The sequence below is a fragment of the Oryctolagus cuniculus genome, chromosome 6 (assembly GCF_051225735.1).
Source record: "Oryctolagus cuniculus isolate XC-2025 breed Fujian yellow rabbit chromosome 6, ASM5122573v1, whole genome shotgun sequence".
Taxonomy (NCBI): Eukaryota; Metazoa; Chordata; class Mammalia; order Lagomorpha; family Leporidae; genus Oryctolagus; species Oryctolagus cuniculus.
Genome location: NC_142872.1, coordinates 1,867,333 through 1,894,884, shown reverse-complemented (window position 1 = coordinate 1,894,884; position 27,552 = coordinate 1,867,333). Strand labels below are relative to the sequence as shown.

The following is a 27,552-nucleotide window of genomic DNA, read 5'->3' as shown; positions in this document are numbered from 1 at the left end:
GAAATGAGAGAAAGGAGAGTCAATTGAATTCCAAGTAAGCAGAAGAAAAGACATAATAAAAACCCATTGAACTTGAAAATTGAAAAACAGAACGAAAAATCAATGTAACAAAAATCTGTCTTTGAAAAGATAATAAAATTGATTAAGCCTCTATTCAGTCAAATGAAGAGAAATCTTTCTTTGATGAAAATTTCTGCCTCTCTCTCTCTCTCTGTGCTGCCCCATACTTTCAGCTCAATTATCACATCCAATTACCACTTGACAAGGTGAAGGTCTGCCTCCCTCTGAGGCCAATGCCCCAGGCTTCTCTCTGGGGTGATCCACTCCAGACTCTGGGGACCCACTCCCTGGGAAGCTCACAGAGAAGATTCTCTCCTTGACGTAGTGTGCAACAGGTAGCTTCCACCTCTGAGCTTGCTTATTAAACGCAGTCGTTTCGTCTCATGGTGAACGGAGGAAGATACCAGAATCACCCCTTTGACCCCACCACTGCAGAAAGTACTCATACGTCAAGAGCCGCATGTTCTTTCAGAAAGGTATTTCTGTTCTTCTGTTTCTCAGAGTTTCATGCAGTAGGGGAACTGCATGTAACTGCACAAGGCTTGTGCAAGTGATCATTTCAAACTTCTAGCAATGAAAACATCATGCCTGATGTTTGATTAGAGCAATTTGATTGTTCTCTTAGTCATGTTCCACACTTGTTCAATGAAGCAAGCAACAGAATAGTGTGGTACATTCAGTTCACTTTGATTTTTATCATTGTAATCAGTGTTGGGGGCTCTATGGCCAGCTTGGGACTGTTCAGCACACAGCTTGTGGGGCAGGCCCATGCCCACAGCCCTTGAAACTGGCAGTGATGGGTGATTCTTGAGGATCAGAACAACAGTGACACGAGTGTGCAAGGAGGCTCAAGTGCAGTTGACATAAATGCCCTCAGTGCTGGCATGGCAGCAGAGGTCATCCGGTCAGTGCCTTTTACTTTTGGGGGCCACTGAAAGTGAAATTTATTTGTAGCATCCCCATTTAAATCAGCTCCCTGTAAGCTAACACAGCTAGAATGCAGGTCTCCATCAGTCCCAGCATTCGTCAGATGCTGGTGTGCTCCACCAGCTGCGTGGTCTTGATTTACAGCTCTTGGAGTGAAAGAGCCCATAGGGCAGGTGAACGTGGAGTCTGGATATTCTTAGGTAGTCAAATTGTAGACAGTGGAGCCAGGGGAGGGAAATGACCCCAGGTGAGTCGAAGAGTCCAGGGCTGCTGTTGAGGCTGCTTTTCAGCCCGAGTCTGTGCTGGGGTCCCTTTCAGAGAGGAAGTAAGGACTTGGGAGCAGGTTAGAACAGGGGGCTCCCTGTCAGTGCATCTGTGTTACCTGCATGTTGAAGCAGGTGTAGAGCTGAGCCGGGTGCCCTCCCCATCCCCCAGCCCACACCATGCATGTCTTCACGTGTGCATTCCCGGCTTCCTCTACCCTGACACTGTTTGCAGCAGAGTGACTGAGGTACATTTATCCCAACTAAGTGGACGTGATTATATATGCTACCACTCATTTTTGCTCCTGACATGAAAAGAATTCCACAGTCACTTATTTGTTCCTCAAAGAGACTGGGATGCAGGAAATGTTGATAAATGTGTAATTCCATGCACTTTGCAGTTAGAAGTAATACAAAGTTTACATTAAATCTGACAGTGATGTATGTATGTATGTGTGCTGAAAGGTACTATGCCTTTTTAATATATGGTTGACTATCAAGTATTTGTTAATGAATATTATCAATGATTTTTCCCAGTATTTTCCATAGATGTGTTGTATGAATGTATACTATATATAAAATATTTCTACTTGTTTCTCTAAAAACCAATCCTGCATATTCTCAATTCTAAACAGCATACACTTCCAAGAAGTTATTGATTGCATGATAATTTCAATAAATAACAGTAACTATATAGAAACTACATAAAATTATGGGGTAGTTTTCCCTTCTGGAAGCAGGAGGTGATGGAGTTGAAGCAGTGGCATGATTTCCATTCTCTAGGTGACTAAGCATGAGAACTGCCCCAAGCTAACCAGGGTGTGGGGCCCTGTTGCTGACTGAGTCTGGAAGCTGTGTGACCACCTACCCTGATGTTGGTGAGGGAGGGGGGGCTAGGGCTACAAGTCTGGATTGTTTGGTTAGGACTCTGAGGACAAACCAAAACCAAATTAGTAACAACGTGCATAGTACTACTTGTTTCACTAAATTCTATTAATAAGTAAATGGCAGGACAAAAATGCTGTTTTTACTATTACACATTGTCAAACAATACACTGGGTAGAAAAACATGAAGAAAGTAGTAAGAATGATGAAGCAAATCTTGCATCAACAACCTCTGTCATGCTTAATCATGTTTTCTGAATTTATCATTTTAATTGGTGAGGTGTTACATAGATTCATGAAGCCAAAAAAAGTCTTATTTATTTTCACTAAATTTTATAAGTGAGTTAAAATGACATCCGGTTTATGACACACAACAGTATTCCAACTGCTTCTTGATACTAATATGCATAATATTAAAATGTGAAATGCCACAAATGTGGGATGAGTAAAAATTATTGTTAATTAATTAACCATTTATTCATCTTTTTGTGCTTGATTTAATATTGTAAATGTTGAGATATTACAGAATAGTTAATGTTCAGTTTTCCACCTGTTTCTCATGGTTTCCCTCCTCTGTCCCGCGTTCACTAATTGGGACCATGCATTCCCTATACCATCTCTTATCTGTGTGCATCCATAACTAATATCTCGTGTTCTGAATGTTGAAACTCACATGACGGAGAACATGCTGTATGGAATTTTCTGTACTGGTGTATGTGGTGCTGCCACACTCAGCATGGCTGCTGTACAGGGACCTGTTCTTATATAAAACAGGGCTTTGGATCCCTTCTCCTCATGAGGGCAGCACACAGCCCTCAATTTGGTAACCTTTACACTTGAGTATATATTTATTAAAGGAGCCACAAAACGTGTATAATGAAAAATTTTCTTACATCAAAACAAATTCTCCCTTAAAAAATTATTTCTTTCTGGGGCTGGGGCTGTGGCACAGTAGTTTAATCCTCTGCCTATGGTGCCGGCATCCCATGTGGGTGCTGGTTCTAGTCCTGGCTGCTCTTCTTCCCATCCATCTCTCTGCTATGGCCTGGAAAGGCAGTGGAAGTCCTTGGGCCCCTGCACCCATGTGGAAGACCAGGAATAAGTACCTGGCTCCTGGCTTCAGATTGGTGCAGCTCCAACCATTGTGGCCATTTAGGGAGTGAACCAACAAAAGGAAGACCTTTCTCTGCCTCGCCCTCTCACTGTCTGTAACTCTACTTCGCAAAAAATAAAATCTTAAAAAAGTTATTTCTTTCTTTCATATCAGAAGATTGCAGGTTTGTGTCCTGCCGCGGTTGCCACCAAAAAAAATTATTTCTTTTTTTGAATCATTAAAATGAGAGAGAGAGAGAGAGCAAGTGCTTCTCTCTGCTGACTCACTAAACAAATGACCACCAGGGCCTGAACTGGTCCAGGTGCAATGCTAGAGCTGGGAACTCAATCTGGGTTTCCCAAGGGGTATCAGGAACCCAATAGCCTGAGCTAACACTGCCACCTTCCAAGGCCTGCATTTCCAGGAAGGTGGAGCCAGGAGTGGGAACCAGGAATTGAACCCAGGTTCTCTGATGTGGAACACAGGTGTCTTTACACTAAGGTAAAGTCATACTTTTTAAATTAGGTTTTCCATAAACTTTTTTATTATATAAAACAGTGAGTACAAAACAGCATGCTTTAAAGTTTTGATTTTGATTTCCCTACCTACTAAGGTTGGACATACATTTTAATTGGTTATTGATCTGCTATCTGCTGGTTCACTCCCCAAATACCTGACACGGCCCAAAATGAAGCAAGTTGAAGCCAGGAGCCCAGGTCTCAATCAGGGGACCCATGTACTTGAGCCATCACATGTTACCCCCCAGGGTGCACACTGCAGGAAGGTGGAATTGGCAGATGAGCTGAGACTCAAACCCAGACACTCTAATATGGGATGGAGGTGCCCCAAGTAGTTCCTTGACTGCTGCAACTGACCTTTGCCCCAAGTTCATTGTTTCTGCTATGCCTCTGTTTCTCCTGCTGAATGAGAATAATAATCTCAATTCCTTGTGCCATTGTGAATATTACTTGAGTTTAATGTATGCACAGTACAGATAGTAGCATCTGGCATGGAGAAGGTTCTACACAAGAGTTATGGCATCATAACTATTACTATTGTTGTGTCTAGTGCATGGACACAAAATCCATTTGACTCTCTCCAAAACAGAACTATTAGCAATATGGCTTAAGGTCACATTTGGTATTCTTTCCTTGCCTTGAATCATAAATCTCATTGCAAAGCGACATGCTGCTGAGGTTATTCAACAAACACCTAGAGCTCACCGACTGCCCAGGATGTGTAGTTACAGCTACAACTACACCTTTTGCACTAAAACATCACTCAGAAACTTGTACAAAAGGCAGATTATTGAGTATCTCCCACAAATTCTTATTTGGTTTATTGGCAATGGAACCCGAGAACCTACTTTTTTTTATACAAACATCCTAGTTGATTGGATGGAGGAATTTCTTAGCTTGTGTTTGAAAAGCACTGCATAGCAGATCACTGACACTAAATGACAGCTTTTAAAGATTAGTTACTCGATTCTTAGTCTTTAGCTCTCTAAACCTTACAAAGCTTATAAAACAATCTGCCAACATCCCACTTGCTTTAGGAGTATGGAAGATGCCCAACAGATTTGATTTGTTGACTTGGTTTTTCTTTGTCTCATTTAAAATGGTCATGCTTTCTTCTCAACAATCAGAACACGGGTCCCCCTGCCAGATGGACAATCTCACGGATGTGGCAGAATTCCTGCTCATGGGCTTTTCTGAAGTCTGGGCCCTACAGATTCTGCACGCGGGGCTGTTTCTGCTGCTTTATCTGGCAGCACTGGTGGGGAACCTACTCATTGTGACAGTCATCACGCTGGATCACTATCTGCACACGCCCATGTACTTCTTCCTGAAGAACCTCTCCTTTCTGGATTTGTGCTACATCTCAGTCACCGTGCCCAAGTCTGTCCACAGCTCCCTGACGCATAGCAGCTCCATCTCTTATCTTGGCTGCATGGCTCAAGTCTATTTTTTCTTTGCCTTTGCCTCTGCTGAGCTGGCCTTTCTCACTGTCATGTCCTATGACCGCTACCTTGCCATTTGCCGCCCCCTCCAGTATGGAGCTGTGATGACGGCAGGGAAATGCTGCCAGATGGCAGCGACTGCCTGGCTCAGCTGCTTTTCCTATGCAGCAGTGCACACTGGAAACATGTTTCAGAAGCCTATTTCCAGATCCAACAGCATCCACCAGTTCTTCTGTGACATCCCCCACGTGCTGGCCCTGGTGTCCTGTGAGGTTTTCTTTGCAGAGTTTGTTGCACTAGCTCTCAGCTCGTGCTTGGTGATGGGCTGCTTTGGTCTCATGATCACCTCTTACTTCCACATCTTCTCCACGGTGCTCAGAATCCCTTCAGGAGAGGGTCGAGCAAAAGCCTTCTCCACTTGCTCCCCACAGCTGGCTGTCACCGTGCTCTTCCTCAGCACCGGGCTCTTTGCTGCCTTAGGGCCAGTTGCCAAATCTTCATCCTTTCAAGACCTGGGAATTGCTCTGGCATACACAGTTCTGCCTCCTGTTCTGAATCCCATCATATACAGTTTCAGAAATAAGGAGATAAAAACAGCACTGTGGCGGCAATTTTGGAAGATACACCCTCTGCCATAGTAGGACTTCTGGTCTTTGCTGTAGAAGGTTTATGATAAAAGACGTAACGAGCCTAAATACATGATGACAAATGATGAAAAAGCTGCTGATTCCAATTTGGAAAATTGCTAAATTAACAGAAAATCATCCATTTTATTCTGAATTTCCAATGTAAAAGAATCCAAGGTTATGTGCACAATTTCATTTCTAATAATTTATAATTATGCTTTCCATAATTCATTGATCAATATTTTCTAAATATTGTCTTTTAATATCTCACTTCGTTTTCAAATAGGCAAAAATGTAAAACTACAATGTATTTGTTTTAAATTTATTTACTTACACTCAAAACTTCAGTGTAGTTAACAAATATGAGCTGTATATATTTACACTGTACAATTTGATGCTTTGACACATCGACCCACTACAGATTATTACATCAGGATACTTAAAATATCCATTAACTCACGTACTTGTTATGGGGGGACAGAACTTGAAGATCTCTATTATCAGCTTTCAAGTATTTGGTACACTGATAACTGCTGTTACCATGTTGCACATACAGTCCCAGAACACATTCATCTGTCTAATTGGAATGACTGTGGTTCTGATATGCATTTTCTTGATGACTAATGATGTTGACAGATTTTGTTTCCATGCATCTATTAATTATTGACATGTCTTTTTTGGGAAGTGTATACTCAGATCATTGGTCCATTTGAATGAATTAAATACTTACTGTTGAATTGCTTGAGTTCTTACAGTTTTTAGCTTATAGATTCATCCATCACCTTGGTTAAAGTTATTTCCAATATTATAATTTTGAAGCTATTATAAGATAATGTTTGATTTCTTTTTTGGATAATATAGTGCTAATGTGTAGAAAAACTAGTGATATTTGTATGCTGATTTTGTGTCCTGCAATATTACTGAATTCATTTATAAAATTAACATTTTGGCAGAATCTTCAGGAATTTCTATATATAAAATTATATTGTGGGGCCAGCACTGTAGCGCAGCAGTTTAATGCCCTGGCCTGAAGCACCTGCATCCCATATGGGTGCTGGTTTGAGTCCCAGATGCTCTGCTTCCTATCCAGCTCTCTGCTATGGCCTGGGAAAGAAGTAGAAGATGGCACAAGTCCTTCGGCCCCTGTAGCCATGTAGGAGACCGAGGGGAGGCTCCTGGCTCCTGGCTTCGGATCAGTGCATCTCTGGCCACTGCGGCCAACTGGGGAGTGAACCATCCGATGGAAGACCTCTCTCTCTGTCTCTCTCTGTCTCTCTCTGCCTCTTCTCTCTCTGTGCAACTCTTTCAAATAAATAAAAAATAAATCTTTACAAAAAATTATATTGTTTCCCAACAGAGATTATTTAATGTCTCTTATTTATTTCTCTTATCTAATTGCTCTACCTGGGTCTGTTGCTGCCATGTTGAATAGCAGTGGCAAAAGGGGCATCCTCAACTTGTTCCTGATATGAGAGGAAAAGCTTCGACTTTTCACATTTGAGTAAGATGGTAACCATGGACTTGGGATTCACGAGAGGGCTTCAAAATGTTCATGAAAACAGGGAACTGAAAGATAAAGTTTATTTTGGGCTGAAAAATTTTGAAAATCATGTATGATTTTTCACAACAGATTACAGTATTACTTTAAATTATATTTTAGGTTTCAATTCTTTTGGATTTAAACACTTAAATTACTTTGACTGAGTATCATGTTATTTTTAAAGTTACACTATATTGAATAAACCAGATTTTATGCCTGAGAAGTCATTCCTTTATTAAGTTTTCTTTTGAGAAATTATAAAAATTACTAAATATTTGATGAATCATAGGTGTACCTATTCCAAAATTACTTGGAATCAATATATTGTTTCATATCCATCCATTAACATGTGCAAATGCTACAAAATGCTATAATTCCTGGAAGAGCAATGGAAAGGTTAAGCAATACACTCATAATTACAAGAATGATCACTCTGGTTTCAGTGGAATAACTGGGTGTGGGCAATACAGCACACAGAAACCAGACCAGGAGTGTTTATTTATTTGAAAGGCAGAGACACAGAAACGGACAGACAATTATCAGAAACTGGAATTGAAGCAGAGCTAGGACTTGAACCTAGACACTCCAACGTGGGATGTGGGCATCCCAAATGGCAGCTTAACTGATCCACCAAACTCCCATAGAGAGAAATAGATATAGATACATATAAGTTTGAATCTCAGTGACTTCCCAGTATAAATCTAAAGTAGATCCCTATAATTTTCTAAAATAAAACTTCTGTAGTATTCTTTTCCTTATAGCTCCCTTTATCTGTTGGTTTCTAAGACTGTAGATGACAGGATTCAAGAATGGAGGAACAACAGTGTAGAATACAGAAAGAATTGTGCCCTGAACCATTTCAGAGGTCACAGAGGGCCTCAGATATACACAGGCGCCAGAGCTCAGGAAGACAAACACCACAAGGATGTGTGGGACACAGGTGGAAAAGGCCTTTCCTTGCTCTCGGGCTGGAAACTTGAGCACGGTGGAGAATATACGAACATATGACATGGTGATGAAGATGAAGCAGCCACCAACAACCAGCACGACAGAGAGCAGGAGTAAGAGCTCACTGCTGAAGGTGTCAGAGCAGGAGAGGCTGAGCAGAGAGGGGATGTCACAGAAGAACTGACGGACCACGTGGGACTCACAGAAGGGCAGCTGGAACGTGTAGCCAGTGTGCACGCCTGCATAGATGAGGCCACTGAGTAGGGAAGCCAGGGTCATCTGTACACAGAGTCGGTCATTCATGGTAGTGGAGTAGTGAAGAGGCTGGCAGATGGCCACATAGCGGTCCCAGGCCATGGTGGTGAGAAACAGCACCTCCACATATGCACAGTAGATGACCAAGAATATCTGAGTTGCACACCCAGCCACTGAAATGGCCCTGTTGTCAGTGAGGGAGTTGACACAGGCATTGGGGACAGTGACAGAAATGTAACACATGTCCAAGATGGAGAGGTTCCTGAGGAAGAAGTACATGGGGGTGTGAAGGCTCCAGTCCACAGTGGTGACGGTGACAATGAGCAGGTTCCCCAGCAGGGTGCCCAAGTATGTTAGTAGGAATAACATGGTGAGCAGGATCTGAATCTCTCGTGTGTCAGCAAAGCCCTCAAGGAGAAACACAGTCACCACAGTGGAATTGGCCATTTTCTGGAAAGCCTGGTTGATCTGGAAAAAAAAAAAAAAAAAAAAAAAAGGTCACAAAAGATGGGAACCATAGCTAAATAATAATTATCAGCTAATCAACAAAGTGACCTAAACACTTTCCTTGATAATGTTTACTTCTATTTAATGTACCTAACCTATGTAATACAACTAACAAGTCCATTTTTTCACCTTTTAAATCTGCCTACATTCTTACCACTCTGAAGTAATCATTTAAAGGTGCTAAAAAGGATGGGGTACTCCAATCCGATTATATAGGAGTGAGGCCCAGCCCTGCTACTCAGTTTCCACACTAACAACCAACCCATAATTTTCACTGTTTTAATAAAGGGTGAACTGGTTACTACTGGCATGTTCCTCTGAGGAAAACATGTGCGTAAGTCAGGACTCTCCAGGGAACGCTGTGTTTATGGCTGTGTCCTGCCTTGAGTGTGGGTGTACTTATCATCACATATAGGTATTTACTTATAAGTGTGAATACATATGCATCTATGTACTATAAATATGCTCATGGTGTTTGTAATATACAAGTCAATATATCCATATATGTGGAGAACAGTAGTTTAAGGAATTTGCCTGCAGCTGGTAAGTCTGGAATCTGCAGAGGAAAAGTGAACTTGAGAATGGAAAAACAATAGCAAAAAGCAGGCTATTAAACATACATGTAAACAAATCCACAAACCCTCCTAAAGAAAAACTAAGAAGACAAGAGAAAATGTGCATAAATAAAATCTGAAAAGAAGAGGAGGTTTTACAATGGATGCCACAAAGATTAAAGGATCGTAAGAGGCTATATGAACAATTATGTGCCAACAAATTGGATAATCAGAAGAAGTGAAACATTTCTAGAAATGTACCATCTACCTACACTGAATCAAGAAAAAATAGGAAACCAGAACAGACCAAGAACAAATAATGAGATTGAATTTGAAAATATAAACATCCCCACAAAGAAAATCCTAAGATCAGATGGTCTCGTGGATAAATTCCAATAAACATTGAAGGAAGAATTAATGCCAGTCTTTTAAAGACTCTTCCAAAGAACATAAAAGAGGGAATACTTTGAAACTCACTTTAATGACACCAGCATCATGCAGTGTCAAAGCCAGACAAAGGCAGCACAACAAAACAAAACACAGATGAATATCCTTGAGAGACATTCATACAAAAGCCCCTGGCTTGAAAGGAAGTTTCAACATAAGCAAGCCAATCGGTGTGATTCACAACATTATCAGATTGAAGGATAAAAGTCACACAATAACCTGAATAAATGCTGAAACACATTTCATAAAATTTAACTTTTCATAATAAAATTTTGTTAACAAATTATGTATAGAAGAATCTTTGTCCCCCACAATAAAGATCATTTAAGAAAAGCTCACAACTAACATCATACTCAATAATGAAAAAATGAAAACTTCTCTCTAAAATTTGGCAAGGATACATATTCTCACCACTTTTATTCAAAGTAATACTAGAAGTCCATTCCAGAGCAATTAGACATGAGAAACAAATGAAAGGTGTCAAAGTGGAAAGGAAAAAATAAAGTTATATGAGCAAATGTGGAAAACTCTGAAGACTTAACAGACACAAAAAAACTGCTTTGAGAAAAACGAACTCAGAAAAACTGTGAGATACAAAATTTATATATATATATATATACACATATATATTGCATTTCTGTATATGAACAACAAAATGTTCAAAAAGGAAGTCAGGAAAACAATCACTTTTCCAAAAGCATCAAACATAATAAATCACTAAAAATAAACTTAACCAGCTGAAGTAGTTCTGCACTGATAAGTGTAAATACCAATAAGTGAATAAAAACACACAAATATAGGGAAAGGCATCCCTTGTTTATAGAAGCAAGTAATAATTTGTTACAATGACCAGTTTAAAAAGCTACACACAAGGCAGTCCCTAAAAATATTAACCCAACATTTTTTATACAAATAGAAATAAAACCTAGAGTTAATATGGAACCCAAAAAATCTTGACAGAAATTTTCAGCAAGAAGAATTAAACTGGAAGCACTATATTTCCCTAATAAAATTTTTTGAGTGATGAAGCCACAGTCATAAAAATATGATACTGTCTTAAAAAACAAGCATCTGGACCAACAGAATAAATAGTGTGTCCAGAAATAAATCCACATCTATGTGGCTAACTGATCTTCCACAAAGGTGCTGAGAGCACACACTGGTGGAAGGACATATCATCAATTAATGATGTTGGGAAAACTCAGTATGCACACATAGAAGAATGAGATTGAACCCTTACACGCACACACACTCAACGTGAAATAGATTAAACATCTAAACATAGGACAGAAAGCTGTAAATTCTAATGTGTGTCCAGCCTAGACAATATGATCTATTTATGTTTATAATAAGATCCATAGTTTATTTTAAATGTAATTAGAACATTTGGGTTCTTGTGTACTTGAGCTGATTTTAAGAATTAGAGTACACATCTGCTCTTAATACCCCATTAGGTGAAATTCGATGAAGGGCAGGATAGGAGAGGGAGTGGGAGAGGGGAGGGCCACAGGAGGGAGGGAGGTTGGGGGGGAGCCACAACAATACAAAAGTTGCAGTTTGTAAATTCACATTTATTAAATAAAAAAAAAACTATATAACAAACAAAAAAAAGAAAAAGAAAAAAAAAGAACTTAATACTTTACCATTTTAGTATTTTTTATGTTCTACTTAAAACTATTGGTTGAACTCTGTAATTAATACACAGTTACTCTTAGGTGTTTAATTAATGCTATAGTACTCAAATAGTATTTTACACTTTGTGTTTCTGTGTGGGTGCAAACTGTTGAAATATTTACTTAATATTTGCTAAATTGATCTTCTGTATATACAGATAATTGAAAATTAATCTTGATGTGATTGGAAGGGGAGAGGGAGTGGGAGAGGGGAGTGTTGTGGGTGGGAGGGAAGTTATGGGGGGGGGAAGCTATTGTAATCCATAAGCTGTACTTTGGAAATTTATGTTCATTAAATAAAATTAAATATAAATAAAAAAACAATACCCCATTAGGGATGAAACTATCAGGATCTCTTAAGTTGAAATAAGCAAACAAAGGCACTATGAATCCCTTTATTTTGATTTTGCAACAAAACCAACTTAAAGGCTTTTAGCATTAGTTTTCTGGTGATGGTCAAATATAGTGACAGAATTCAAAGGAACAAGTTTTAAAAATATAAAATTTGTATTCTCATTTTTAGCTAAGTGATCATTTAGCCTTCATCACATATCTCTTTTTTGGAATGAGCACTGTATGCATTCAATGATTTTCAAACATGTATTTTGACTATAACAAAAAAATATCAAAAAGATATGAAAACAAGCCTTGAAGATTCAGCTAGGAATAAAGTCCATATATAACTACTGGCAAAAACGAATGCAATCCCATAAAATCGTGTCCAAAGTAATATCTTTAAAAAACTTTATATATGTGTACACACACATACATGCATTTATACATATATATATATATACACACATATATCAACTACTTGCATGTTGTTGTTTTACTATTGATATCTTCAGTCTTTTCTGGAACTCCTGTACACATAGTCTCTGAACGTCTTGTAAGCAAATGGTAAACAAAGGTTCAAAAATTTTGAATCAGTGAAGATGGCATAAAGATAAAATGATAAGCTATAGGTAGGTTCCATATGTCGGACATGAATCTGTCACATTCTCTAATATCATTGTGGACATCTGAAATGACAGCAACTACTATAAAATAAGTAGCAAGATTTCTGTTCCTTTAAGGAAATTACTAATTGTTTCACATGAAACCATAAGTTGGGTTTCTGCACTGACCCTCTCCAACTGTACTTTTAACTGGAATTCCATTTCTATTTCTAAAGAGAAAACAATATTGCAAAGTGAAACAAAAAAAAAATCTCCAGGAAATCAAAGTGTGAATGAGAGGGAACTATCAAAGAAGGACACTGTCAACAGGAATCACAGTGTTCTCACCCTTAGGTATTGTCTGTGATTGTCTTAGAGATGCGAATTAAGGTTTCTCTTGTTAACTTCTAGTCAAGGACTCAAAGCCAGCTCCCCAGATTGTCCATGCTTACAGCATTTGAGAATGCTTTCAGAAGAATCAAGGACACTCACCTTTTATAAGTGGGGCAGCTGTGATTTCCTGTGCACCTCCAGCAAAGCCCTTGGGAAAACAGTCCTTCCCATGCAGTAACAGCAGGCTGCCCAACGGAGATTTCAGACAGGAAACTATCTCCAGAGCACAGGTGAAATGGAGCCAATTAAAATTTGATAATGGACACAAGGACTGAACAGCTAGAGGTGGTGTTACCAGTGAATATGTGTAAATGGTTATTAAGCTAATGAACTAGAAAAACTAGAGAACGTAAATACATATTTGTCATTTGAAATATTGGGGGCATCTGTGCAGACCTCAGAGACATTGTCCTCTATTTTAAGCAACCCCATTCTCTTTGTTGATGACACACACATACACACTGCTGTGTTCAGCTCTGAGAGAAAGTCAGAGGAATGGATGGAAATCATTCCTATGAAAACTTTAAGATACATAAATATATTCATCAGAAAGGCAGGGTATGAACAACTGCCATATATCATGGGCCACTACAACACTGAGATTAACAGTATGATGTCTAGTAGCCATTTCTACATTCAAACCCCAGCTGTCCCTCCGCAGTTTTGAGGATTTGGAAAATTGTTTTCTATTTTACTCTCTAAGCCTCCATTTTTAAGATGTTCATTAGGGACATTATAAGAATCACATATGTTAAAAACATAAATTGAGTAACTACCACACATTTTTTAAAGTCTCTGTATTAATAATTGTTGTAGTTTAACACCTTTTTTTAAGATTTATTTTTATTTATTTGAAAGACAGAGTTACAGATAGAGGTAGAGCCAGAGAGAGGGAAAGAAGCCTTCCATCTACTGGTTCACTCCCCAAATGACTGCAGTGGCCAGAACTGAGCTGATGTGAAGCCAGGGGCCAGGAGCTCCTTCCATGTCTCCCATGTGGGTGCAGGGGCCCAAGGACTTGGGCCATCTTCTACTGCTTTCCCAGCACATAAAAGAGAGCTGGATTGAAAGTGGAGCAGCCTGGACTCGAACTAGCATCCATATGGGATGCTGGTGCTGCGGGCTGGGGCTTCAACCAACTGTGCCACAGTGCCGGCTCCAACACCTATATTTTTTATTTATTTATTTATTTTAATTTGAAAGCCTGAGAAATAGAGACAGAGACCCACAGACATGGATCTCCCATCCTTTGCTTTCTTCTTAACAGCTACGGATGGGCCAGGCTGCATCCCATATGGAGTGTCTGGGTTAAGTCCCAGCTCCATTCCCGATTCTAGGTTCCTGCAGCCCTGAAAGGCAGGAGATGATGACTCAAACAGTTGGGTTCTTGCTACCCACATAGGAAATTCAGATGGAGTTCTGGGCTCCTGGCTTTGACCTGGCCCTGACCCAGCTGTTGTGGGCAACTGGGGTGTGGATGGAAGATCCCAGACTGTGTGTCTGTATGTCTTTCTATCCTCTCTCTGCCCTTCAAATAAATAAAATAATATATGAAAAAATCAATCCCCGAATGATATTGTAATGCACTTTCATACATTTGATTTATTTATAAGGAAAACTGTTTTTGTAAATAGCAACATTTCCCAAAATATGAATATCATGATTGTTGTACATATCAAGTGATTCTACCATTCAAACTATTCACTCCCTTCCATCACTACAGGACCTGTTGGTTTGCAAAGCTGCTTCACATATGAGATCTTATTTGAACCCATGAGAAGGTAGATTCAGTTGAATAAGAGGTGGAGCAAAGAAGAGAACTTCATTTTTCTCATTCCAAGTCCAGTGGGGATATGAACCACCAGAAAAGACTTTAGGGGGAACTGTTCATTTAGCATAGGCTAGGATTAACCTGCAGAAAAGGCGATCCCAACTTCTCCATGACTTAGAAACCACAAGGATTTATCTCCTGCTCACTCAAATTCTCACAGCAGCTTTTCTGAGGGAACTGGCCTCCATATAGTGACACAGTGCCCCATCTCTGCCCTTTAACAGCTGCCTGAGAGTCCCTTCTCACATGAAAGAGTTTGAATGCTCACTCATGCCCTGGTCAAGCAGGGCCATGAGAGTAGTTCTGGCCCAGTCTGTGAGGGTAATGGACACATGCCGTTTCTCAGTCATTTGATCTTAACCAAAAAATCTCTGCCACATACGACACAGTGAAGAAAGGTGGGGTTTGCAGAAATAAGAGTAAAGTACTCAAGAACATATATAGTGACCGGTGCCGTGGTATAGTGGGTTAAACTGACACCATGGCAGTTTCTAGTCTTGGCTACTCCACTTCCTATCCAGTTCACTGCTAATGCGCAAGGAAACAGTGGAGGGTAACCCAAGTGCTAGGGACCCTGACCCTCATGGGAGACCCAGAAGAAGCTGCTGGCTTCATCCTGGCCCATCCCCTGCCAATGCAGTCATTTGGGGAGTGAACCAGCAGATGGAAGACCTCTCTCTCTGGCTCTCCCTCTATTTCTCTCTTGTTCTCTGTTACTCTCCCTTTCAAATAAATAGAATAAGTTAACACAATTTTTAAAGAACATGTATAAAAATGACATACAAGATTATACCTGAGTCTTCCAAGCTCATAACTCTACTTTCTCAGAGTCTGAGTAGCTGATTCTGACAATAATGCTGTAAGGTAGTTATCATAGCCTTTTGAAAATACTGGGAGTTTACATTTACACTAGCAGTGAAGATACCACAACCTGCATTAGAGTGTCTGGGTTCAATTGCCAGCTCTGGCTGCGGACTTAGTTTCCACTAGAGAAGACTGGAGGCAGCAGAAATGGCTCAAGTAGTGGAGTTCCTGCCAACCATCTACAAGGCCTGTATTGAGTTCTTGGTTCCTGACTTTGAGCTGGCCTAGTCCTGGACTTTAAGAGCATTTCAGGAACTAACAAGCACTATGCCACAGCGCCAGCACCAACAGCTCATTTCTTTAGCACTGAATAACCTTTCACTGTCCAGATGCACCACAATTTATTTATCCATTCACCAACTGAACAACCACCTGATTGTGTCCAAGTTTTGACAATTAAAATAAGACTGCAGGGCAGGCTCTGTGGCATTACCAGGTAAAGCCACTGCCTGCAGTGCCGGCATCCCAGATGGACACCAGTTCAAGACCTGGCTGCTCCACTACCAATCCATCTCTCTGCTATGGCCTGGGAAAGCAGTAGAGGATGACCCATGTCCTTGGGCACCTGTACATCCATGGGAGACCCAAAAGAAGCTCCTGACTCCTGGCTTTGGATCGGCACAGCTCTGGCCATTGCAGCCATCTGGAGAGTAAGCCAGTGGATGGAAGATTCTCTCTCTCTCTCTCTCTCTCTCTCTGCCTCTCCTCTTCTGTAACCCTGTCTTTCAAATAAAATAAATAAATCTTTAAAAAAAATAGGACTCCCAGAAATATTCATATCAGGTATCTGAGTGGATGTAGCATTTCAAATCCTTTAGATAAATACTAAGGGGCATAATTATTGGAGCATATGGTAAGATTATGTCATTGAAACTATCGAACTGCCTTGCAAAATGGTTGCAGTATTTTGCATTCACAGCAGCAACAAATGAGAGTTCCTGTTGCTTTGGATTCTCACCAGCATTTGATGTTGTCAATGTTACAAAGTTTGGCTATTCTAAAATATGTATAATAGTAGCTCATTGTTTTAATCTTTACTCCCTGGTTACTTATTATGCTGAGTATCTTTTCATGTGTTAATTTGCATTCTGTATAATATTTATGGTAAAATGTATGTCGAGGCTTTTCATCCATTTTGTAAAATTCAGTTGTTTTCTTATTGTTGAGTTTAGGAGTACTTCTGTATTTTGTAAAATATTCCTGTGTAAACTAAATCTCTTGCAAATATTTTCTTCTAGTCTAGTGAAGTCTTTCAGAGTAAAAAATGATTTTAATGAAATCCAATTTATCAATTTTTTCTTTCATGGAATGTATTTACTGTTGGATTTTAAAAGTCATTGCCAAATCTAGGGGTCATCTAGACCTTTTCCTGTTTACTTCTAGGAGTCTAACAGTTTCAAGTTTTACATTTATTTCTGTGATCCATTTTAAGTTATTTTAACATAATTTTTGTATTCACACTCATTTTTAATCTTTGACTTGCAAATAATAGTTGTACATATTTGTGGGGTACAATGGGATGTATGATTGAGGTATATTGTATAATGATCAAATCTAATAATTGGCATATCCACCACCATAAGCATTTATTTATTTATTTGAGATGAGAGCATTCAAAATCTTCTTTCTAGCTGCACTGAAATTTACAATGCATTATTGCTGACTAAAGTTATTCTACCTATGTTTTACTTTACAGAGTTTCTCCCATATGACTGTAATATTCTAACTACTGAACAACCTCTCTCTATACTCTTCCTCAAATCCTCCCCTGATAACCAGTGTTCTGGTCACAATTTCTATGAGATCAATGTTTTTCAAAATTCCACATGACTGAAAACATGTCTTTCTATGCCTGGGTAATTTTACTGCACATTGCATCTTCTGGATTCATCCATTTTATTGCAGATTTAGAGTATTCCATCCTCTTTCGCAGCAGAATAATCATGCCATCGTGTGTATGCCACAGTCTCGTATTCATTCATTGATGGATATTTCAGTGGATGGCATCTGCACCTGTTGGCTGAAACGAGCAGCGCTGTGATGAACATGCAAGCGGAAGAGAGGGAAGGACCGACCTCCAGGACAGTGACCAAGGGAGAACTCTGAACTCCACCACAGAGCCACAGCTACCGTAGATAGCATAGGAACTGGAGATGGCCACACACGGAGGAGAAAGAAGGGCACAAGTTCAGTTGTGATCCTGGATCCAGCCAGCCAGGAGGACTCTGCTATACCAGGGAAAGGCAAACAGGAAAGCCCCAGCCACGGCCACCATCACTTCAGACTGGCACGCTTGAGTACAAGAGAATCTCCGCATCCTCAAAGACTTTAAATCCAGTATTGGGCACTCATGACTCATTTGCTTCAGAGAAGGAGCTCACAAGGATTCCCCCCATTCCCCAGAACATAGGTTACTAAAGCATAGGGCCAACACCAGGACAAGGCCACTGCAAAGTCTAGACTGACCTAGGGGCCAGGAGGCAGCCCAGGCATAACAGTTGCCACCTGAAAAAGCCCAGCACCACTTGCCTGAGGACAGGTTCCACTCCAACCTGCAGCTTCAGGACAGTGGCTGCCACTGCAATGAGACCAGGAGCTACAGTTGGCATTGTAGCACAGTGAGTTAAGCCACTGCTTGCAATGCTGGCATCCCATATCCATGTGCAGGTTCGAGTCCCAGCTGCGTTGTTCCTGATCCAGCTTGCTGCTAATGTGGCTGAGAAGGCAGTAGATGATAGGCAGAGTGTTTGGGCCTCTGCCACTCATGTGGTAAACCAGAATGGAGTCCCTCTTCCATGGAATTAACCTGGCCAAGTCCTGGTTGTTTTAACCATTTGAGGAATGAACCAGCAGATGGAAGATCTCTCCCTCCATCATACACCCTGTGTGTGTGTTTGTGTGTGTGTGTCCCTGTCTCTGTGTTGTTTTGCCTTTCAAGTAAATAAATAATCTTTAAAAAAAAAAAAAAAGACCCACGCAGTGTACACGCTCAACTCTGCAGGACCTGAAAACATGGGCATCTGCAAACCCACTTCAGAGTCACACCACCACCTTCACAGACATGTGCAGCCCAGACTATGGAGACCTGATAGACACCACTAATGCTGACAACAGCTGAAGAAATCGCAGAGCGGCTACCTGACTTTTACAAAGACAATGCACCTCCCCAACAGGCTCCTGACACCTCATCTAAAAGAAAATGTTTCTTCCTATCAAGCTTTCTCCATGCAATTGGAAGAAGTATTATACCAGATGCACAGACATCAACCTGGGGTTACAAGAAGCATGAAAAAGCAACAACTATTTACTTCCAAAGAGAAGCAATAGTTCTCCAGAAACAGAACATGAAGGAACTCTATAAAATGCCTGAAAGGGGAATGCAAAACAAGGTTCCCAAGGAAACTCTGAGATGTGCAAGAGAACATGGGTGGACAATTCAATGAAATGAGAAAAACAGTTCAGGTGTATGGAAGAGTGTGCTGAAGAAGGGCTTTTTTTTTTTTTAAGCAATGTAGCACATCATCTGTAATGTTATTTTACTTTTATCGATTTTCAGCTTGAAGATGAGAATCTGAACAAAAACAAGGACGGGAAGGCTGAAACCTCAAAAGATTCTTCCTTCTGGGGCTCTCCCCTGGCTTCAGGCATTTATGCCACCCAGCCCAGATTGTAGACTGTCCACGTGAATTTGAGGACAGCTGTCTCTCTTCAACTCAGGGGAACTGCTTTCTATCATTTTGTAGTATTTACATCTCCTTGTTTGCTCCTCCTTGAAGTATGACCCAGTGCCTCAACTATGCAGTGCTGCACTGGAGCAAGCTTGCACTGCTGTTGGGGGCAGGGCAGAGGGAACAAGCAAGGGAAGGGCTGTGTGCAACCCATCCCAGCTCCGGGGTTGATGACATCACTTTGGGAGCTTGAATTTAGTCATGGATGTAGTATTACACTACAGAAATCGCCAGACTCTACAAACCACCCAAACTGTTCTGTTTGCTCCTTGGGGGGGGGGGGGCGGGGGGAATATGGTCAGCCGGCACACCATTGCCACTACACCTTTGAGTGTTTTTCCTGTGTTAATAAACACACACACAGAGTGAGGGATATTCAAAACGTCCAGGAGACATTTTCCATCAACATTTTAAAGCACATGCACTTTCATCTTCTTTTCCCCAAAGTCCAAAACATTTCTTTTTTTTTTTTTTATGATTCAGTGATGATTTATTCATTTGCATCGACGTGAAAGGCAGAGAAACACACACAGAGAAAATGAATGAATGAATGGGTGCGCAATCACATTATTCCAGCTCAATGAATTATCTCAGAGAAAGGAAATAGGTTAGGAGAGAACATGGCATATTGGGATTGACTGAGGTGTCTGCTGTGTGTAAAATATCAGTAGGAAGAGACGAGTTGAAAGCAAGGGATTAGAATTTGGGGGAGAAAGAGAGATTTTTTTTTCCAACCCACAACCCTCCCCTTATCCACTCCCTCTCCCCTTCCATTCACATCAAGATTCATTTTCTATTCTCTTTATATACAGAACATCAGTTTAGCATACATTAAGTAAAGATTTCAACAGTTTGCTCCCACACAGAAACATAATCTTTCTCCTTTTACAAAACATTTCTGAACTCAGTCTCTGTGAGATGATACATTTTCTAGTTCAATTTTGGTAATCAATTTAGAACGTATACACACACCAACACATTATACTCCATAACCCACACACCTACAAATATATTTGCTAATCATACTTCACTAAAGGTGATTAAGTTGTCTATTTTTTTTTTTTTATCTTTCCTGTTATTTTTAAAACTCTTAGGGGCTGTTGCTGTGGCATCGCTGGTTAAGCCACCACCTGCAGTGCCCGCATCCCATATGGAGCCACTTTGAGACCCAACTGCTCCACTGACGATCCAACTCTCTGCTATGGCCTGGAAAGCAGTGGAACATGGCTCCAGTGCTCGGGTTCCTGCACCCACATTGGAGACCAGGAAAGAGCTTCGGATTGGCCCAGCTCCCACCTCTGCGACTATTTGGGGAGTGAACCTGTGGATATAAGATTCATTCATTCTCTCTCTGCCTCTCTGTAACTGTGCCTTTCAAATACATAAATAAATCTTAAAAAATTAGAAGTTCTTACCATGACTTTGTTTAGAAGTCTTGTGCATCATTTATTCTTTCGTTTCTTTTCCCTCCTTTCCTTCTTGTTTTTTATTCTTTAACGTCATTGTACCGCCACGTGTGGACCCGACTCTGAGAGGCAGGCGGCATGGCTGTGGGTCACCGGCACAGCCCTAAGGCCATGCTTTTTCTGACTCCTCTTTGGATTCAGTGTCCTCGCCTTCCCCTGCGTAGACACAACTGCTGACTGGAAACTACTGCCTCCTCATGGGCACCAAGGACGGGGGTCATGCTGCTCCGCTCCTCGCCCAACGACTGACCACGGCCGCCTCCTCACACAGGGAACCGAAGTCGCCGTCCTTGTTGACCCCGCCTCTGAGTGACCACGGCCCCCTCCTCACACAGCGGACAGTATTCGCCGTCCTCCGCCCCGCCTCTGACTGACCACGGCCTCCTCCTCACACAGCGGACGGAAGTTGCCGTCCTCGGCCCCTCCACCTCTGACTGACCACGGCCTCTGACCACGGCCTCCTTCTCACAGTGTGGGTGGAAGTCGCCGTCCTGGTTGGTTCCGCCTCTGACTGACCACGGCCCCCTCCTCACACAGCGGACGGAAGTCGCCGTCCTCCGCCCCGCCTCTGACTGACCACGGCCTCCTCCTCACACAGCGGACGGAAGTCGCCGTCCTCGGCCCCGCCTCTGACTGACCACGGCCTCCTCCTCACACAGCGGACGGAAGTCGCCGTCCTCGGCCCCGCCTCTGACTGACCACGGCCTCCTCCTCACACAGCGGACGGAAATCGCCCTCCTCTGCCCCTCTGCTGCCTACTGACCATGGCCTCCTCCTCAGCCCCTCCACTGGTGACCGAGCCTGGTTGGTCCTGACAGGTACGGGGTAGGGGTCATCCTCCTCTGCTCCTCTGAGCACCATGAGCGAGCCCAGGTACGTGTGAGGCCAGTGTCTATCCGGGGCAAGGCCGGCAGTGCTTCCATCTCCGTTCCTCGCCGTCTGGGCTAGGGGTGGGCTGTGGCTTCCTCGGTTTGTCTCTGAGATCTGATGCTTTCTGTTTTCCATGAATGTTCAGAATTTTGTGCGTAGCAGGCATCATTTTCTGTTTGTTTCCCCCAACTTCAAAAAAATGCACCTTTTAAGATTTCATAGTGTTTGGAGGGTTGCCAGAACCATGCATATACATTTCACTATTTTCACTGTGTAGTTTTAAAACAATTGTAATACAGGACTATCCCTTTCTTGGAGTCATAATTGCGCAGGTCTTCTCCAAACAACACTGTAATAGATGTAAATTGGATTACATGTCCCTGCTTTAGGCTTAATGACTGTATTTAGAAAATATCTGATGCATACATAATCTGAACATAGACCACAGGAGTCAAAAGTTGCTCAAAGTGATTATTTATCAAAAAGGAAACAAATGGAAGCACTTGGGCCATCTTGCACTGCTTCTCCTAGGCCATTAGCAGGGAGCTGGATTGGAAGTGGAGCATTGGAGTTATGTGATGCTGGCATCAGAGGTGGTCACTTTTTACTCTCTGTGTCACAACACTGGCCCCGCCCATCCTCTATTACTTTCATTTTTTTTTCCAGAAGAAACATCTATTATCTCTTTAATGCTAACATTTTCAACTTTATCTTATTTATTCTATCTAAACTTCTATTCTGAATTATTTTTGCAACTTTTTGTGTTTGGTAGTTGATTTTTTTCAGTGGCATTTCATTTCCTATTACCTTATTTTGCCTGTGAAATTATCTTTGTTTTTTCTTTGTTATTTCTGTATATATTTTATATATTCTCTATATAGTTATTTCTATATATTGTGTTGATACCATTACTTCATATCTGGTCATCTTTTCACTTTGAGCTTTATTTTTCTAAAAATGTCTCATTTTGTGTTGTAGATGCAATATACCATTTAAATTGATTTCAACTCTGAATTAGGCACATTCTTTCCTATGGTGTGTTTTTCTGATTATAAGGAATTGATGTATTTATAAATGTGAAGTTTCCTTATGTAAATGTAGAAGTTATTTCCCCTTGGAAATGAAAGCATGCTTTCCTTAGCACGTTCCAAAGCTGATGGGAGAATGCACATAATAATATTCTACAAGACAAGCTCAACCAGGTTCATACCCCTCTCATTTCTGTTAGAGTGGATAACAGACTATCCATTGTTTTATTTGTTTCAAATGTTTAAAGGGGTAAATTGGACACCATAAGGTTGGAGGAGAATCCCTGAATCATTCAGTAAACTCTCTGAGGCTTTTTTGTGTTTCTTATGTGCACCGTTTTACCTATGATTATCATTGGCAGTGGGTACAAACTTGAATTTTATCATTTGTAAACAAGCTATAACATCTTGATGCAAACATGAATTTTAGATGAACCTCACTTTCCTTTCTGCCATCAAAATTCTAACTTGTTTAAAGCCACCTCACCAGATTCCACTCTGTCTGTATTTTTGCTTTCCTTGCACTCATACTTTCATGCTCTTTCTTCCCTGCTGTGTATATAATGACAATGTAGAGTAAAATTAATATGATAGAAAAATTTTTTTCTGTAATTGTAGAACTCACTTAAAATACTTGGGCTTACCATATTCATGAAGTTCAAATCTGTTTTTGGAATAAAGGAGATGAAGATGGTTGGGGGGGGCATCAGGTATTGTGGAATTAAGAGGGTAGCCATATATAAGAATACAGTTCTTATTAATTTGTATCTGAATATCCCATTTTTTAAATTTTAGGAGCCAAATATTTGACTGTAAGCACAAATGTGAACTTGTGTGGGATCTCATATTTCATATTTTAAAGCATGAAACTGTATAAGTAATACTGTCTTCTTAAGAAACACTTTCTCCTTTCTTAGGACCAGAAGAAATTACTTTTTGGTAGACTTTTTATCTACAAAGTGCTAAAAAACTTCAGAAAAAAATTAGAATAAATCTAAAAAGTCCATGAATTGTTTAATGTAAACTTGCCTATTTGATTCCTTTAATAAAATAATAATCATTATATGCATCCCACAATTCTGTGGAATCAAGGTGCCAATATGATTCTAAGTACATTTGTTTTTCCTGCTGTAAATGAGCCAGTGCAGTGGGGCATGTGTCAGTTTCAAATGTCATCTGAGGGGTCTTGAAAAGTTCATGAAAAGTGTGTATTATGAAAAAGTGCATGGATTTCTAAATATTTTTTGCACCAAATAAGCTTGGCTTCTAATTGCCTTTTTCCATGAGTTTTTTATAGTACCCCTTATTAATGGGAAAATGGTTATATATTACTTCCTATCTATTATATGTACATATTGCTTAGTCTATTTGTATATATAGGCAAATATATACATATTAACATGTGTGAACATATGGAAACTGCAGTATGTATCACATGCTATACAAAATATATTAGGAAACAGTTTTTCCCAGAGAGTGAGAAGAATGGTGTTTCACAAAAGTGGGAAACTGTAGATAACATTTCAGCTGAGCCTTTATGAATAAACAGAAATTTACCGATGGATCGCCAAACTAGGTAGAAAAAATGGGTATATGAAATTTGATGGCATAGCTGAGAAAGAGCTGAGTGTTTTCAGTAGAGAGCATAGAATTTTTGTCCCTTGAGTACCTCAGCTTCTTGCAGAACTGCAGATTTTGTACTAACCTGTGGCTCTGAACAGAGGAGTACTTAGTACAAACCATCTAGTGCCAGATATCCAGCTCATAACCTTTCTGACCCCAAAGCATGTCCTATTACCATTGCCCTCAAGGCTCCTTTCACATCTTTGTTTCTCAGAGTATAGATAATAGGATTCAGAAGTGGAGTGACTATGGTGTAGAAAAGAGAAACAAACTTTCCCTGGTTTTTGGAGCTGCTTTTGGCTGGTTGCAGGTACATGAAAATGATGGTCCCATAGAAAATGATGACAACAATCAGGTGAGAGGAGCAGGTCCCGAAGGCCTTTTTGCGCCCTGCAGCTGATTTGATCCTCAGAACAGCCTGGGTTATGAAGCCATAGGAGACTAAGATGAGTGACACAGGGACAATCAGAAACACTACACTGGCCACAAAGAGTTCTCCCTCATTGAAAGTTGTGTCCACACAGGCCAGTTTGATGAGCACTGGCACCTCACAGAAAATGTGGTCCAGTTTCCGATGACCACAGAGGGGCAGCTGCACAGTGAGGGAGCACTGAATGAGAGAGGTGACCAGTCCACTGAGCCATGCTGTGCTGGCCAAGGCAACACAGAGCTTGGGGTGCATGATGGTGGCGTAGTGCAGTGGCCGGCAGACTGCAACATAGCGGTCGTAAGCCATGACCGCCAGGAGAATGCACTCAGAGGAACCCAACCCCATAGCCACATAGAGCTGAGCCACACATCCTCCATAGCTCATGCTCTTGTCTTTCTTACTCATAGTAACCAGCAGCTGTGGGGCAACACTTGTGGTGAAACAGATGTCCACACAGGAGAGGTTGCTGAGGAAGAAGTACATTGGTGTGTGGAGTTTGGCATCCACACAAGACACCAATATGATGGCTGTGTTCCCCAGAATATTAAAGATGTAAAAGTGCAAAATGATGATGAAAAGGCACCTTTCCAGCTGGGGCTGATCTGAAAACCCCAGAAGTAGAAAGCCATTTCCAGAGCTGTTGTTGGCTTCCTCCATCTTCCACAGCTTGAGCTTACAAAAGGATGAATATCCTAGGGACATAAGGGCATGAGCTCAACATTGGCAATCCCCAACTGTTTGCAGTGCCACATTATAGCACCTGAAGAATTTCCTCAATACGTATCTGCAGGCAAGAGATGCCACCTCCTTCTATTAACTCTGAAATTAAAGTATGGAACCAAGAACCAACGGCCTTCTCCAAGGAGCAGATCCACCAAGGGGACCCAGGAGTCCTGTCCTGTGTGGGCTCCTCCAACAAGGCATCGTGATGGTTCTACCTTCCAATATAAGTACCAGCCACCCTGTTCCTCCCTCTGTGCCCAGGTCCAAGCCACCAGGCTCCCTCCCCAGCTCATGGCCTAGACCTTGCACTTTCTGACAGAGCCCCAGCTGGAGTCCGAAGTAACCCAGGTGTGAGGGGGTCCTGCAGGCAGCCTGGGGGTGAACAGAAAGTGCTCCACACTCTGCTTCGTTTGCGTTTTTTAATAAAATAATCTCATGTGGCAAAAAAAAAAGTGCAGGTGCAGTATCCTTCCAAGGATAATATAGAAAAATGAAAACCACTAAGTAGCCACCTTCTTAGCACATAAATGAATGATTCCAAATACAGTTGCCAGAGAGCAAAGCTGAATCAGCCTATGGTATTCAGACTGATTTAGCAATGAGGACATCCAGAGTCAGAAATACACACAACTTTGAATTGGTAACAGTTCAGGAAGAGGCAGTAGTCAGCATACAGCTCTAGAATGGAGGTTAACCAGGGCCAGGAGAGAATCTGATGAGAAAAAAAAAAAATCAACTGAATTGTTACTTTCTTGTTTGCATGTGGCAGTGAAATAGAACTTAAAGTTAACAAATCAGCCAGTGAAACATGAACCATCTTTAAACATACAGGAATAAACACTGGCATAGAAATAGTTCTCAAATTAGATTATAAAAGAAGAGATGAGAGAAAATTACTTTAGAAGCTATTTTATTTTGACATATGCCGAGTAACTGACAGATATTGTGTATTTGAGGTATATATGCTGTCTTTCAAAACAAAGAATGTAAATAAATAAAAATAAAATAAATAAATACAAATAAAACTTTCAATATTAAAATATATGCAAGGTCTGCTTGAAAAGAGTAATAATGTATTCACCCATGATTGTTCAGAAATTTAAACTTTAGATAAATTAATTTTCAGGCAATTGAAACATTTCTCTAATTTATTAAACATTCAGGTAGCAATTTTAAAGATACGTATTATTTAATCATCTATTATTTTTTAAAGTGACTAAAAATAACTCCTTTATTTTGCTAAGGAATTCTGGCTGCGTGTTCACTGTAAACTGCTATCAGTCATTCTGCCCATCCTTCTCATCCCCTCCTGTCATTGTAAGAGAATCAGAATCGTCCTATCACACACCCTCCAAAGTATCTCTCTTCTTGTCTCTCTCCCACTTTTTCTCTCCCTCTCTTGCGTGTGCGCACACACACACACACACACACGATCTTTCCTTAGCCTGAAAAAAAGAGACTGGAAGGTGAAGATTTATTATTTTCCCGAAGTAGTTACAAAACTCAAAAAAAAAAGAGCTAAGATGTGGTTTATACAAGATTGTATGTGACTTTCTGAATACATGGGAGGGATCCAAGTACTTGGACCATTTTTTGCTGCTTCCCAGGTGCATTAGCAGGGATCCTGAATTGGAATCAGAGCAGCCAGGACTCAAACCAGTGCTCTGGGATGACAGCATGGCAAGCAGCATTTTAACCTGCTGTGCTACAATGTTGGTCCCTGATTTTATGTTTTGTGTATCAGGCCCATGCCATTTTCTCAGGACAAGGTCTTAATAACTGTACTTATCAATCATCTTTCTACTTCCTCAAGTTCCTGGCACTGCATCTTCCTTCCCCCTGCTCAAAGGCTGTTAGACCCTTGAGCCTGACTTCTCAATCTGGAGAGAAAGCAAAGCTCATCTGAGTGGTGATCGTGAT

At 40.8% G+C, this 27,552-nt stretch overlaps 3 protein-coding genes across 3 annotated transcripts; 1 reads left to right on the top strand and 2 right to left on the bottom strand.

The window, feature by feature from the left end:
- Positions 1 to 4,893: 4,893 nt before the first annotated feature.
- Positions 4,894 to 5,826, top strand: LOC149125914 (olfactory receptor 14I1-like). Its single transcript, XM_089335582.1, has one exon. The coding sequence runs from the start codon at positions 4,894 to 4,896 to the stop codon at positions 5,824 to 5,826; it is 933 nt and encodes a 310-aa protein (XP_089191708.1).
- Positions 5,827 to 8,068: 2,242 nt separating this feature from the next.
- On the bottom strand, positions 8,069 to 9,047 carry LOC127488917 (olfactory receptor 14C36). Its single transcript, XM_089334621.1, has one exon. It carries the CDS (start codon positions 9,002 to 9,004, stop codon positions 8,069 to 8,071), a length of 936 nt encoding a protein of 311 aa, XP_089190747.1. The 5' UTR covers positions 9,005 to 9,047.
- Positions 9,048 to 23,381: 14,334 nt separating this feature from the next.
- On the bottom strand, positions 23,382 to 25,566 carry LOC127488914 (olfactory receptor 2G6). The gene is made up of 2 exons (XM_089334620.1): positions 24,655 to 25,566; positions 23,382 to 23,408 (listed from the first exon to the last, which is right to left on the bottom strand). Exons 1-2 carry the CDS (start codon positions 25,564 to 25,566, stop codon positions 23,382 to 23,384), a joined length of 939 nt encoding a protein of 312 aa, XP_089190746.1.
- Positions 25,567 to 27,552: the final 1,986 nt, after the last annotated feature.